The sequence below is a fragment of the Oculina patagonica genome, chromosome 6, assembly GCF_052425735.1.
Source record: "Oculina patagonica isolate OP01 chromosome 6, crgOcupat, whole genome shotgun sequence".
NCBI classification, from domain to species: Eukaryota; Metazoa; Cnidaria; class Anthozoa; order Scleractinia; family Oculinidae; genus Oculina; species Oculina patagonica.
The window spans coordinates 19505599-19519656 of NC_135763.1; the positions used below are offsets into that span (position 1 = coordinate 19505599).

The 14058-nt window shown below is 38.3% G+C and overlaps 1 protein-coding gene across 1 annotated transcript; it reads right to left on the bottom strand.

The window, feature by feature from the left end:
• Window positions 1-5392: 5392 nt before the first annotated feature.
• Window positions 5393-13112, bottom strand: LOC144657506 (uncharacterized). The gene is made up of 2 exons (XM_078517860.1): window positions 13012-13112; window positions 5393-8544 (listed from the first exon to the last, which is right to left on the bottom strand). The coding sequence occupies exon 2, from the start codon at window positions 8522-8524 to the stop codon at window positions 7478-7480; it is 1047 nt and encodes a 348-aa protein (XP_078373986.1). The 5' UTR covers window positions 8525-8544; window positions 13012-13112; the 3' UTR covers window positions 5393-7477.
• Window positions 13113-14058: the final 946 nt, after the last annotated feature.

Consider the following 14058-nt stretch of genomic DNA (forward strand, 5'->3'; position numbering starts at 1 on the left):
CGATAAAGAAGAACGGTTGGTGGATCAGCAAGTTTTTGGATCCAACCTTTGATGTATTCTCTGGAGCTTCTTTCATCTTCTTCTGGGTTTCGCTGACACACTACTGCTGTAAATACCAGTTTCCTGAATGTAAATGTGATTACAAGTCGATCTTTATATAATCCGCGGTAATTGGCGCGGTCATTGCCTCAGTGGTGGGTTCTGTTTTTGCAGGTATATCTATTTCTGCATTTTTTGAACACTGCTAAAAATAACAGTGAAAATAACTAAGAGCGTAACAAGGCACTCTTGTTTTTTAAATGCTTAAAAGTATTATGAAAAATACTGTAAACTCCCATGATGTGTATTACTATGTAAATGTTAGTTCATCGGTAGAACTGCGTTTGTGAGGAAAACAGAGTTTTTTCACAGCTCTATTAGTATAAAGTTTGCACGACACCTTTTTGCAAATGTAAAGGAATAACACTTATAAAAACATCTACTAATATAGTGGCACTTAACATGTTTAGAGATCTTGCTGTTATCTTTGCTTCGAATACAGTTTCCTTATATCCTCGAAGTCTCGTTGAACTTCCTTTTCATTGCAATTGGTGAAAATAGAAGATAAACGATAGTGAAGCTCATTTACTAGAATCGGATTGAATTGTTTCTTTTCAGTTCTGTATCCATGTTCTGCCTCGCCATTGTCGTCTGCTAAACTTGGTTTCAATAATTTACAAACATTTACATGCAGACAATTTACAGACATTAAAGATAACTTACAGACATTGAAAGTTTTTCAACGTATACCTTCATTTCTTCGAGATAACACAAAGAAAAACATGTTTTCACTTCTAACTAAACAAACGCTTGTGATTCCTGGAATGACAACGATGAATTCTAAGAATTGTCCATGTCTTTCAAACACCTCAATAAGGCCATTGGGAAAAGATTCCTGCTAACTTGACTTAGACCCTTTCGCTCCCAATGGAGCATAGGTCCACGGAAACCACTGCTCGCCATCGTGTTCTGTTTTGGGCTATCCTTTTAAGCTGCCACCAGGTGTAGCCTGCTTTGCTCGCCTCGTCATTTACCGTCCTCCTCTAGCGTCCTCCGCATAATCTAGTCGATGACAAGCAGGAACAAGAAGGGCGACAGCAAGCAACCCTGTCGCACTCCAGTGAGCATCTCAAACAGTTCTGAAAGAACTCCGTTGTGGATGAATCTACAGGTGCACTTCTCATAGGTCTTCTGTATAAGAGTGATGTATTTCTCTGGGATGCCATAGTGGCGTGGCAGTTTCCACAACACTTCCCTATCAACGCTGTCGAATGCCTTCTCATAGTCCACAAAGGTCGCATAAACAGACTGCTAAGACCTTACTTTAATTAAATTATATCCCACTTCAGATGAAAGAAAAAAAAAAACGTTGTTTTATTCCTCTCTAGGTAATGCCGAACAAAAACACATTAATCAAATGATAAACTACTAGCAGTGTAACGCTGGAATTGAAGACCCCTCGGAGATAGAAAACAGGTCATACCAGTTATGTCGATTATGAGTTACGCATTATGGGATACAGATATATGTACGATAAAGTAAAAGCGACTGTTATGTTTCTCAATTGTACCAAATACCAGGGGAAAAGACTGAAGATCGATATTTTCTTTGGATAAACGTCAAATTTACAGTCGTTTGTGTAGCTATGTTGTATTAGTTCAAACACATGTACAGCCATGCAAACGTTTTGACCCATTTCTTTAAAAAAATGATGTTTTTAAGTTATGATATCTATGCAGTATTTTATTGAGGGAGTATTTACAAAGACGTCTGCAAAGATTGTCCTATATTGATACTTTTCAGGTCCGACCGCAATTCGGAGAATAAACACTGCTTATTTATAAATGCATTTCAAGTACAACAGATGTGACAGCGATTCCGATTGGCTGCCAATCCGCTTCACCTCCTCTGATCGTGTAAACATTTAATCATGATCATCGGACTTGTGCCTTCATATCTGTGCGGTGTAAAGAGTTTTTCGAAACACCATGGCCTAGCAATCTAATTGCAGAGCAAGCTACTCGCGATGATAATTAAAACCAACGCTTTTCTAAACGCCACAAATCGTGGCTTGCTTTGAAGAAGCCCTCGCTTTTAAGTAACACCGTAAGCCCATATAAATTAACACACACTTTTGATAATTACGACCTATTTCCATGTGAGTTGACATGTCTCGAAACAAGGGGTAAAATGAATTATAAAAATACATCTCCAAGGATAAAGCATTTCTCAGAAAACTCATCATTTGTTGAGGAAACACAAACAAACCTTATTTTCTATTAGCTAAACAAACAACGCTGATTCCGGGAATCATGGTGATGAATATTAACATATTAATATACTGATAGTTGTGGCGTCAGTGATTTGTTTTTCTTCACCATACACTAGTTATAGGGGGAAACGCAAAAATTTGTTAGGCACATTCTTAAGTTTCCAACAATACTCTGATGTACGTGGGGATTCAAAGGAATAGGTTCAGCGCTGCAAAAAGGTCAATATATAACAATTAACTGATTCCCCAACGCCTCCGCGGGGCCCTCTCCTTGAAAAATCTAGAGCACAGAAACTCTTTAGATTAGCGCTCAAGAATATAAGCCTAAAGAATGCTGATTTCTTCTGATTACATGTTCCCAAGAGTAGAGCTTATTTAGCCTTGCGTGTGGTTTCACATAGTTCTTGTCAGACATTTTGAATTTTACATTAAGAAGTGTGGATTTTACTTTCCGTACCTGTTTCTATGCTCTACATGTATATTTAGTGCACATTCATTTGGACCCAAATTCCCTTTTAACTATCAGCCCATTCAGAATCCTCATTACTCGGCCGGGTCCTAAGACACATCTGTAGATATACCATATAAACCTTTTCAACATTAACCCATGTGAAATGAATGAAATACACTGTATGTCTTTCGTATATTCACGTTGTCTTAAACCCATGTATTATACGTTATGTGCCACTTTTTAGTTTTAAATAATTTACATTTCAAGACGTTATCAGTCTAAGTCTTAATAAGGGCTGTAATTTAACCAACATTTTTCCAAGGTAAATTTCTGTTTAGCATAACTATGAAATTACTTACGCTCGGGCTTAAAAAATATCATACCAGTCCATGTAGATAATTGTTTACAGAATGGATACTTCACAGACCCGATTCCAAGAAAGTGTCAGTTGAGTGACATCGTTTCATGATGGCAGCCAATCAGACAGGAGATTACACATGATTGGCAGTTATTTCTTTGCAGACTGCCCTATATTCTGAGATCTGCATTCCTCCAGCAACAGGTAAACATTTTGCTTTCAAAAATGGGGTGCAGTAAGGATTGTTGTGACCGTTGGTGTTCAGCAAAATGTTGTTGTTGCTCAACAATCAAGATCATTATGATCGCATATGAAATACTAGACAAGATTGTTGACATCGCCACTGCAGTAGAGTATTATAAAGGGAGGTTTGACAGTCGTAAAGGGTCCGTCTATGAAGCTCTGCTCGCTTTTGTGATCATTGGAAGCATCATTTCCACCGCACGCATATCACTGTACGTTTGGGGAATCTTTCTAAACTGTAAAAATGACGACAGCCAAGACAAGCGTTACGACTACATAGACCTTGGGATGCACTCAGTGAAAGTCATATTTGAAGCATTCCCACAGTCAGTTATTGCAAATTTCTTTGTTCACTGTCCGATAAAGAAGTACGGCTGGGGAATGAAGATCTTGGATCCGACCTTTGACACCTTCTGTGGAGCTCATTGACTTTAATAGAAAAAGTGAAATATGTTCGTATGTTTTGCAGGCAACGTTTTATCGTACCGCATTGTATAGACTTGTATAAGTTGGATATGATTAAAAATTATTTGATAAAAGTTGACACTGGCTTAAAATATGTACAGGACGTTTCGGCTACTGCTGTAGCCTTCTTCGGCAATATGCAAATTTAAAACGGCGTCCCTGGTGTTATAGGAATAAAAACTAAAAAATGCAGAAAAAGGTGACAAGGAATGTACTGAATAAAATTGGGGGTGGAATTCTAAAAATGCGACTAAAAAGGATAGAATAGGGGGTGGTATGCAATTAAAAATTGTTAAGTTTCTTATAAATGTTCGGGAATGCTACGTGTTCATTAATAGCGTTTCCATCTCGGACTGAGTGCCACGCTTCGAGGAAAAGTCTTTGTCTCCAAACTGAAGACCGGTCGATAATGTCAACATTTTCCAGATCAATTTCATGATCGTTGAGCAAATGGTGTTCGGCCAATAGGGAATTTCTGTCCATTGTTGTTATCGCTTTAGCATGTTCTTTGATGCGTGTTTTTTATCGACCGGCCTTCAGTTTGGAGACAAAGACTTTTCCTCGAAGCGTGGCACTCAGTCCGAGATGGAAACGCTATTAATGAACACGTAGCATTCCCGAACATTTATAAGAAACTTAACAATTTTTAATTGCATACCACCCCCTATTCTATCCTTTTTAGTCGCATTTTTAGAATTCCACCCCCAATTTTATTCAGTACATTCCTTGTCACCTTTTTCTGCATTTTTTAGTTTTTATTCCTATAACACCAGGGACGCCGTTTTAAATTTACATATTGCTGAAGAAGGCTACAGCAGTAGCCGAAACGTCCTGTACATATTTTAAGCCAGTGTCAACTTTTATCAAATAATTTTTAATCTTAGCATGCCTGGCTACAAACCAGATATTTTTAAAGTTGGATATGATACATATGTAGATTAAAAAAAGTTAATTCTGATGTGCAAGCGTATATAGCGATAGGACTGAGCAATGAGGTTTCTTGTAGAGTTTTATACTGTCAAATATTCTTTTTGCCACTCCTTCCTTCCTTTCATCCTTTATACCTGCCTGTCTGCTTAATTTTGTCCAGTCCATTCAAGGAATACAGCTCTATTTAAGGTTTGAGACGATAAATGACAAAATGTATAATTCAAATTTCGAAACGCGCATGTCATGCAATGCGGGCTAGCATAGGGATATGGTTATTTAAAATCTTTTTGAACTAGTTGTTTGTCTTGAAAGGTCGGCGATCACCAGCTTTTAACTTAATCGTAAGTACGACTGGAGCCTAAGGAAAGGATATATTAGCATTCACCATATCACTTTATACGAATAATCAAATGTTGTATTTATTTTAAAAATGCCTCGGATGCCTAATGCGCTATGGCTTGGACTTAATCAGTAGAAGTTTTTCAGAATTAATACATGTTTCCGGACACTGCTTAAGATTGAGGAGTTCCTCTCGAGTCCTCAGGACCTCGCGTTTTATTGAGGTATCGTAAGCCCTGACTCAACTTAATTCAAACCCATGACCGTTTTAGCGGGTCGGAAAATTGAAACTTCCTGCTACAACACACACGTTTATTAACCTTGGTTTACATTAAATTCAGTACAAAATTACACGACCATAACTGACCTGACCGGTAAAATTCCACCCAGAATAACTATAGAATTGGATTATAAAAACTGAATAAGATAAACAAGGCGTTAACACTAATAACAGGTTTCATTAACGTTTAACACACAAGAAAGCTGAGTGACAGCTGTTTGTAACTAAAGCCAATCAGGCTTGAGATAGCACATGATTGGCAGTTCATTTCTCAGTTTTTCTCAGACCTTGTTTTGATATAAGCATTCCTTGAGCAACAGTAAACCGTTCGGTGCTTACACAAATCATTGCTCGCCAAAATGAAGTGCAGCAACAACTGTTTTGTTTAGCAATAATAAGGCTATCATCGCACCCACAGTGGAGTATTATAAAGGAAGATTGTTCTACAATCCTAAGGAGCCTGTATATAGAGCCCTGCTATTTTCTATTATCGCTGGGTGTGTCATTTCCGTCTTACGCATATCACTGTCCGTTTGGCAAATCTGCCTTAACCGCAAAAAAGGACGAAAGCAACGACAAGCTTTATGACGACCAAGATCTTGAGGTTAACCCTGTGGAAGTCTTGTTAGAAGCCTTCCCTCAGGCGGTTATTGCCAAGTTTTTACCTTCGTTTACTGTCCGACAAAGAAACACGGCTTGGGCGACAAGATCTTGGATCTGACCTTTGATGCTTCCTGTGAAGCTCCATTCCTGTTTTATTGTGCTTCTCTGTGCTGGTATGTCCACAACTACCGTTGCGCAGGGGACGAAGGCACCGTAAGACACAGAAGGCGTTTTTTGTTTATCATATTGCCCATCCCTTTCTTTGTCTCGATGGTCGGCTTTGTCTTTGAAATTTCATTTTTTTCTGTCTTTGCTAAGCGCTGTTTTATTTCTTCTGATTTTAGTCCCTGTCATGTCGTTGCGACATGTCTTTGAAACTGAACGGCATGTTCTCCGTGTTTCAGGATCGTTAAGTATAGAAACTCAATTCTGCAACAAATTATTTACGTCTTGTTCCTGGTTATGTGCAATGGCGAATCTCCAAACAAGTTTAAAATACGCGAACCTCCTTGTTACCACCATCAAGTGGCAATAATACTTGAGGGATTGACATGGGTTTGTAAGTTCTGCATGCAACATTAAATTTTTATCGCATACTTTTTAGCAGTTGTTTCCATTTTGCAGTAGTCCACGGTCAATTATTTTTATTTTTTTCAAGCTAGTCTGCGCTATAGTCAACTCAAAGCGCCAGAGATTTTCTCTGCTAAAATTAATTAAAGCCATACAAGTAACTCAATCATCTGCCAGGTAGCTTTGTACAATTACTTATCCAACAGGGAACTTCCCTAGCCATGATTAAATTTCAAATCTTATAACTCAGTCTACAGCTACTATTTTTCAATTTTATGAACTTTGTGAAGGCATGCTACTTTTGAACAAAAAAAAATTAAAATATCTCGCGAAAAAACAGAGATGATTTTTCCCCTTCAGATCAAATGTAACTACGTTAAAAGTAACGGTTTTGTGTTACCTATCAGAATTCTACTTTTCAGATAGCTTTGCATGAAAGGTATCGTTTCTACAAATAAATGATTTGAGGACGTAAACGTTCACCAGTTAAACATGCCCATGTCATAAATAGTTAACGATCGCTGAGTAGCTGCAGTTGTTTAATCGTCCCGCTTTATCACTAGCGATCTCCAACAATTTTGCATCAATGTCGTCACTGGAGGGTGCTCGCCCAAGGAACATGTCTTAGTGAAGACTGAATGTTCGAGAAACGATATTACCAACAGTTCTGTGTACCATCATCGATGATAGAAATGAAGTTGCTTTAAAGAGGAAAATCTTTAATAGAACAGGTTCACGTCCTTATCTTGGACATTCAGATAGCACTCTGAGATGGTAGAAACTTATTCTGACGATAAACGTGAAGTCACTAGAAGCTTGATCAATCAACATGTCAGTATGACTAGCTATTCAATAATCAATTTACTTGAACAAGTCGTGCATTTGTTGATTACGTTTCACTCATGTGCCGTATGTATTTCATGTCGCTTAGCAGTTCAGAGAAACTACAGCAATTATTAGACTGCTTGTACTCTCAAAGTCTTGTGCAGTACTAGTGGTGTGAGTTCGGTTTTGCCCTGTTGGATGACCCTTTTTATTTCTACAACACTTGTCACACATGTAACATTTTGTGGAATTTTCTCCAGTGTGCGATATTGTATTACTCTGAACATTTGCATCAGGAGGAAAACACTTGCCACACTGATTACATTTAGGAGATTCACAAGACTTAATAGGCTTCTCTCCAATGTGCGACTGTTTGTGGCGACGCAAACTTGCTGCATGACGAAAGCACTTGAAACACTCTTTACATTCAAAAGGCTTGTCCAAAGTGTGCATTCTCTCATGTTCCCTTAAATGGCCGGTATGCCTAAAGCTCATTCCACATTGCTCGCATTTGAATGGCTTATTAACTGCATGTGCACTCTCGTGCTGCTGTGCACGTTTTTCTTGGCGAAAACATTTGCCGCACTGCTTACACGTAAAATTCACATCTCTGTGAACTCTTTTCATATGCTTTCGTAGATTAGTTGTAAGGCGAAAACACTTGCCACATTGGTTGCATTTAAAAGGCATTTCTTCTAAGTGCGTGCTTTCATGTTCCTTCAGATTGCCTCTATTCCTGAACCTCTTGTCACACTGCTTGCATTTAAAAGGCTTTTCTCCTGTGTGTGTTTTCGTATGCTCCTGTAGATTCCTTGCTTCACTGAAACACTTGCCACACTGGTTGCATTCGTAAGGCTTGTCTCCTGTGTGTAGTTGACTATGACGTCGCAGATTTCCAGCACGACTGAAACGTGTGTCACACTGGTCACATTTGTAAGGTTTCTCCCCTGAATGTGATCTCTTATGCTCCTGTAGACGATATGCATGACGAAAACGTTTGTCACACTGGTTGCATTCAAAAGGTCTTTCTCCTGTATGTGTTCTGATGTGATCCTTTAGACGATATGGTTGATGAAAACACTTATCACATTGGTTGCATTTTAAAACCTTTTTTCCAGCGCCACGGGTACATTTGTTACTCTCAGACATCGTTGTACTGTCGTAGGCCCCTGCAAATAAAAAAAAGTTCAGGTACTGCTCGTATATTGTTAACAAAAGAACATTTTGGTCTGAAATCTGTAAAAACTGGTTTTTGAAATTATCACGTTGTAGTCCATCACTGCATAATAGTAAGATTATCTCTTAAGATACTTACAGCGGATTCAGGTTGAGCGTTAAACGGTCTCATTTGTCGCGTTCGTTGTCACGGTTGATTGATTACATTGTGAGGTTGCGAGGCAAAATGGCAGACGTTGCTAGACGGGAATGACAACGGTCTGTCTGGGAAAAAAACACGTTGTCACTCGTCCAGCGACTATTACTAAAAGAGGAATTCGTGTCTTGGATCTTATTATGGTGATTGAAATCAAGATAGGATAACTCCAGAAAAAAGTGGTAAGTCCAAACTCCAAATTTTGGCTTATACGCATGCGTCAAAGTAAAATATTGTACATTTTTTCGTGGAATCTTCATCAAAATCTTGCTGAAGTGTGAAAAAGTGTTTTTTAGCAAAGTTAAGGGAAATTCAGGATCGTAGCACCAAAAATTCAGTTTGAAGAAATCTGGCACTAAAGGGGTTAATACTTTTAAAACATCTATGGCAAGGAAGCCTGCGAATACAGCCGCCTACCGTTCGCTCCCGCTACTTATACCTAATCGTACCTTTTTGGTACGCTTCGGCGGCATATCAGGCGAGTTTGGTCGAGCCATGGTTCGTATTTTGGCGAGACGCAGTCGAGCCAAAATACCCATGGCGAGACCAAGCGAGCCTGATATGCCGCCGAAGCGTACCAAAAAGGTACTATTAGGTATTTACCGTACCCAAATTCAGCCAAAAATCCGGTGATATTATTCGCTCTGTCGAAGCTATGCTTGCCAGACACGTAGTGCAAAATGTGTTGACCTGCTTGTATTGATACCTTTTTGGTCCTCAACACTTTTATCAAGTCCTCTTCTCACATTTTTTTAACTCGTTTGTTTGGAGTTTCATTCCCTAAATTTTCAAAATCCAAATTCAGCGAAAAATTTGGAAACTCCGACTCCATTGTTTCAGTGTGAATGTTTCAGTACTCGTCGGCAAACATCGCACAATTGGCGAGCGCGCTCAAGTTTAGTTTTGGCGGGAAAGTTTTTCTCATTTTACGACCGGTAAGCACCAGCTAATTTAAAATACTCGTTTCTGTTTTATTGGTAAAACCTCTTTTCAATTCATAGTACGGAAACACTACTTTAATTCAAAGTGACCGTGATATGGTGGCATATCAGGTCAGTGACTTGATATCGTAGGATATCAGGACAGTAGATCGCGCTTCTGATTGGCTACTTGCGAATTTGGGTACGGTAATATGTGCGAAACGGCTAATGGCAAGGCCAGTCAAAGGAACGAGAAAAATACATGCAATTTTAGTTCAAAATATTTCATTAACATCCCTCATACTCTAGGGTGAGGAGTTACGTTTTTTTCAAACAATTGCAACAATCCTTTGAAACTTTACTGCCTCCTCTAACAATTATGTCACAAGCTTGTGCATTTTCTGGAATTTTTTATACACTGGGGGGGAGGGTCCGGGTTTTACTCATTGTCCCACTTATCTCCCACTCCCCAAATTAATAAAGGCCACTTCTTTTATTATGGCAATAAGGAATTTAACTTGCAATAAATACCAATTGAACATTGTATATAGAGATTTTTACTGTTTTAACGAATTTTAATGGCTTGTACCTAAATAAAAAGATAAAATCTGTAAGACAGATTTACAAAAAATCTGCCTGTAACAGGTTTTTATTTTATTTTCCATGAATGTTAAATCAGAGGCACTTTCTAATTTCTGAAATTTTGAGGTGGGGTTATATGTGTGGATTTTGAGGAAAACGCCATAAAAACAAATAGATCTCAATCCCCACTTAAGAACTCAGTCGTTTACTTTGGCTGTTTATTAGCATTTTTATTGTTCAAAATGTTAATTTTTTTTAGAATGTCACATACGTGTATGATGGTTGTACACTGTAACAAACAGAACAAGAAAAAGATAAAACATTTTTGAACATTTTACAAGAGTTTAAAGGTGATTTCATTTACCCCCTCAAGACTGCAGTGAACCACCTTTTAGTTTAACATCTAGAGCTACTTGTACATTTAACAAATATTCCATGAGCACATGTTGGGTATGAGATGGTAGATAGCCTATAAGGCACATAGTGCTATAACTATTTCATATCCACCAAAACGTGAGTGGAATAACTGTTTCATTGAAAACACTTCAATAATTGCAATGTTAAATTCCCTGGCTGTTTTTGCTGATACATACACCTACTAATTTGTGGTCCATGGTATATGGGCTCATATACGATCACCTGTCGACCAATCAAAACTCAGGAATTGCAATATACAAAATATTCAATTATTGAGATGAGCATCAATAATGCATTGAAAAGTAAAATGAAAGGTGTTCACATTGGAAGCAAAGCAAAGGACTGTTTAGCCTGATTATTGATTATTCAGATAACAATTTTAAAATAAACTAATAATTGTTTTATTCATCAGTCACTGATGATTGATTAGGACACTTTGTGACTTAAATTATCTTTAATTTGAATGGACCTTGATTACATAAACTCACTGAAGAACATTACACTATATATTTATTTCTATGTTTTATCAGCTAAACCCTTCGCAAAGCATTATGCCTTTATATCTATGATCTAGTAAAAAAAATATGTGTTACCGGTATTTAAAATGCTAGTCGATGTCTAAGAATTATGGTTCCTATTTTCTGAATACAACGCAAGAACAAGTTCTGATTGTAAGTGGTCTAACTGGGCATGTTTATTCACAACTTTAAATTTGTATCTACACTGGATTCCCCCTTCCTTTCACAAGCCCTCAGATGCCACACCAAAAGTCATTGGCACGACGGTGACTATGACAAAACATCTTAACACTGCACATCTCTACTGTGCATAATTCCACGCCTGACTAGCGTGTGGGTATTAAAAAATGGCAGGTTTTTCTTTTTGGCTGAACCTCATCATTTTATCAGGACCATTGCGACATGGGAAAAAAGAGAAATCACCCAAATTCTTGACTCAGGGGTTCTGCCTGAGTAACAAGCTGCTGCTGCTCCTAAATGAGCAATGGCACTCCTCCCCCCATTTTTATTTCAAAATTTACAATCAATAGACATAGTCTGACAGAAATCACAGTGCTGGTTCTATTTCAGTGGAATAACCTTAAACAAAAGCCCTACATGTACCAAATTAGAGACCTATGTGTGAGTATCAGCTCAACTATACTAAAAAAAGCTGTCAATATCAGCAATTTTTAAAGACACATTTATAAAATAGATTCCCTTTTGCCCTGCTTCTGTTCAGTTATAGATCACAAGTGATACCAAAATGTGGTTAGAACAAGAGAAAAGCTTTAAACAATGCAGCTCTGTTTATTTAGGTTGTAATGTCATGGATACAAGCTACTTTCAAGGTCTGCCAGGGTTTTTAGGTATACAGTATACAGGGGGGTTTAAATTGGGTATACAGTATTTTTAAGGTAAAATTGGGCCTTTGTGGGTAATAAGTATACTGTGTGTTTCTAAATTTTGGTATTTTGCATGATTTTGAGGGGAAATTTTTGGGTATACTGGGTACATGTTTTCAGGTATATTGGTATACCACTTATTCCCCTGGCCAACCATGTACTTTGGAAATGCAATTTCGTTGAACACTGGATTCATAATCATAGAGCTTTTAAGGCCTATTCGGCAGAATGGTGGAATAACGGAAGGGCGATAGTATATTGCCCTAACAAATAAATAAAAGCTAACAGCAAGCAAACGGAGTGAAGCAAACCACAAGCAAACCAGGTTGAAGCTTACCGCAAGCAAACTAGTGACATTCCGTCATTCTGCCGAATAGGCTCACCACTTTTTAGACTTAATTCACTTGCACCCAGTAAGGCCGAGAATGCTCGATATCTCCACCGAGTGAGACGTGGGCATAACAACAGAATACAGGTCCACTTTTGAAGACGGATAAATCTGGTGGCTCGTTTGACTTGGTAGTCACTGCCGAGCCAAACGAGCCACGAAATCTTTTCGCCGAACACTTCCACTGCCGAGCCATGCCAAACGAGCCACTAAATCTACACACCGGAGACTTCCACTGCCGAGCCAAACGAGCCACTAAAATCTACACACCGAAGACAGCGCACACAATGCAATAACTTATCGTTCTGAGTCGAGCCAAACGGGCCTTTAAATATACACACCGAAGACATAGAGCACGTTACAATAATTTCTCGTTCTTCACATTCACTGCCGAGCCAAATTAAACGAGCCACCAGATACACTGTCTTCAAAAGTGGCCCTGCTTAATTAGTAAATTTGGGCGTCAAAGTGGGTAACATTCAGTACCAATACAGTGTACAATTGTTACATTTTATCCTAACACTTTTAAATATTTCTTACTACATTTTTTCTTACCTGTACTGAAACAAAAAAGTCACAAAAGTGAATTCCAAAGACTCCAAACCACGAACGTACGACGGATGAGAGCGGCCATCTTTCTTTTCGAACAAATGCTGGCACCCAGTCTTCTCGGTGCAATGGCAGTTTTTACTTCAAAACGAGGACTGGACTTTTTTGTTAGGACTGGCGGATCGAAACAATAGGCGCTTTCTTTTCAGAAAAAAATCTATAGTTTGACTTTCAGTCCAGAAAAAGTTGCCCCATATCATGAAACATATCACCAATTAGCGTTTGCCGACGGAACATGAAGATGGTGGTAAAACCACTGAAATTTACCGGAATTTTTTGACTAAACAGAAAGTATCATATATCTTTACCCCCGAATATATCAAAGTAAGTTACAAAAAGCGCCAATGATTATTTATAATGGAGAAAAATAGAGTCTATCAACAGACTAACATCACTATTCACCAACAGCAGGATAGTTAAGATAAACTTGAATAAAGTGCAATTAAATCAAACTCAAGCTAACAACTAATTTTTGTAAAACTAATTTCAGGCTTCTTCTTCAACTGGATAATTAATAAGTGGTGGAATTTAATTCGCACAGTTGCTGCCCCCTCCTGTTTTTCTAGTATTTTATTATTCAAGAGTTTGAAGTTGTAGCTACCCATGATAGCCACAAAACCATTTTTCCTAGTTAGTTACCGCTGTACTGAATACATCAATCTTTCTTTTTTTAATTAACGCTAATTTTAATTTGCTAAATTCTAACTTGAATTGGCTGTAGTTGGCTTGTAATGCTCGTAACAGTATTTGTAGCGCATCAATTTGGGTGTTATGTATCAGTCAAATTCAAGAGCGCGTGCTCATTTCCCACTGATGGGACTTCAGTCCCCTGCATTTGATTTGACGTTAGCTCTGTATAGTGGGGAATTAAAGATGAAGCGAGGCCCGCATAGTTGGGAATTTGGCCATCGAAGAAACGTTTGTCAGCATTCTCAAGCTAAAGGATTTCGTAATTCTTTCATTAACTTTCATGGAAAGTGTGGATTGCTGCCA

What these genes read in the sequence shown, in the direction of transcription:
- LOC144657506 (XM_078517860.1), bottom strand. Translation starts at nt 8,524, where the DNA reads ATGTCTGAGAGTAACAAATGTACCCGTGGCGCTGGAAAAAAGGTTTTA.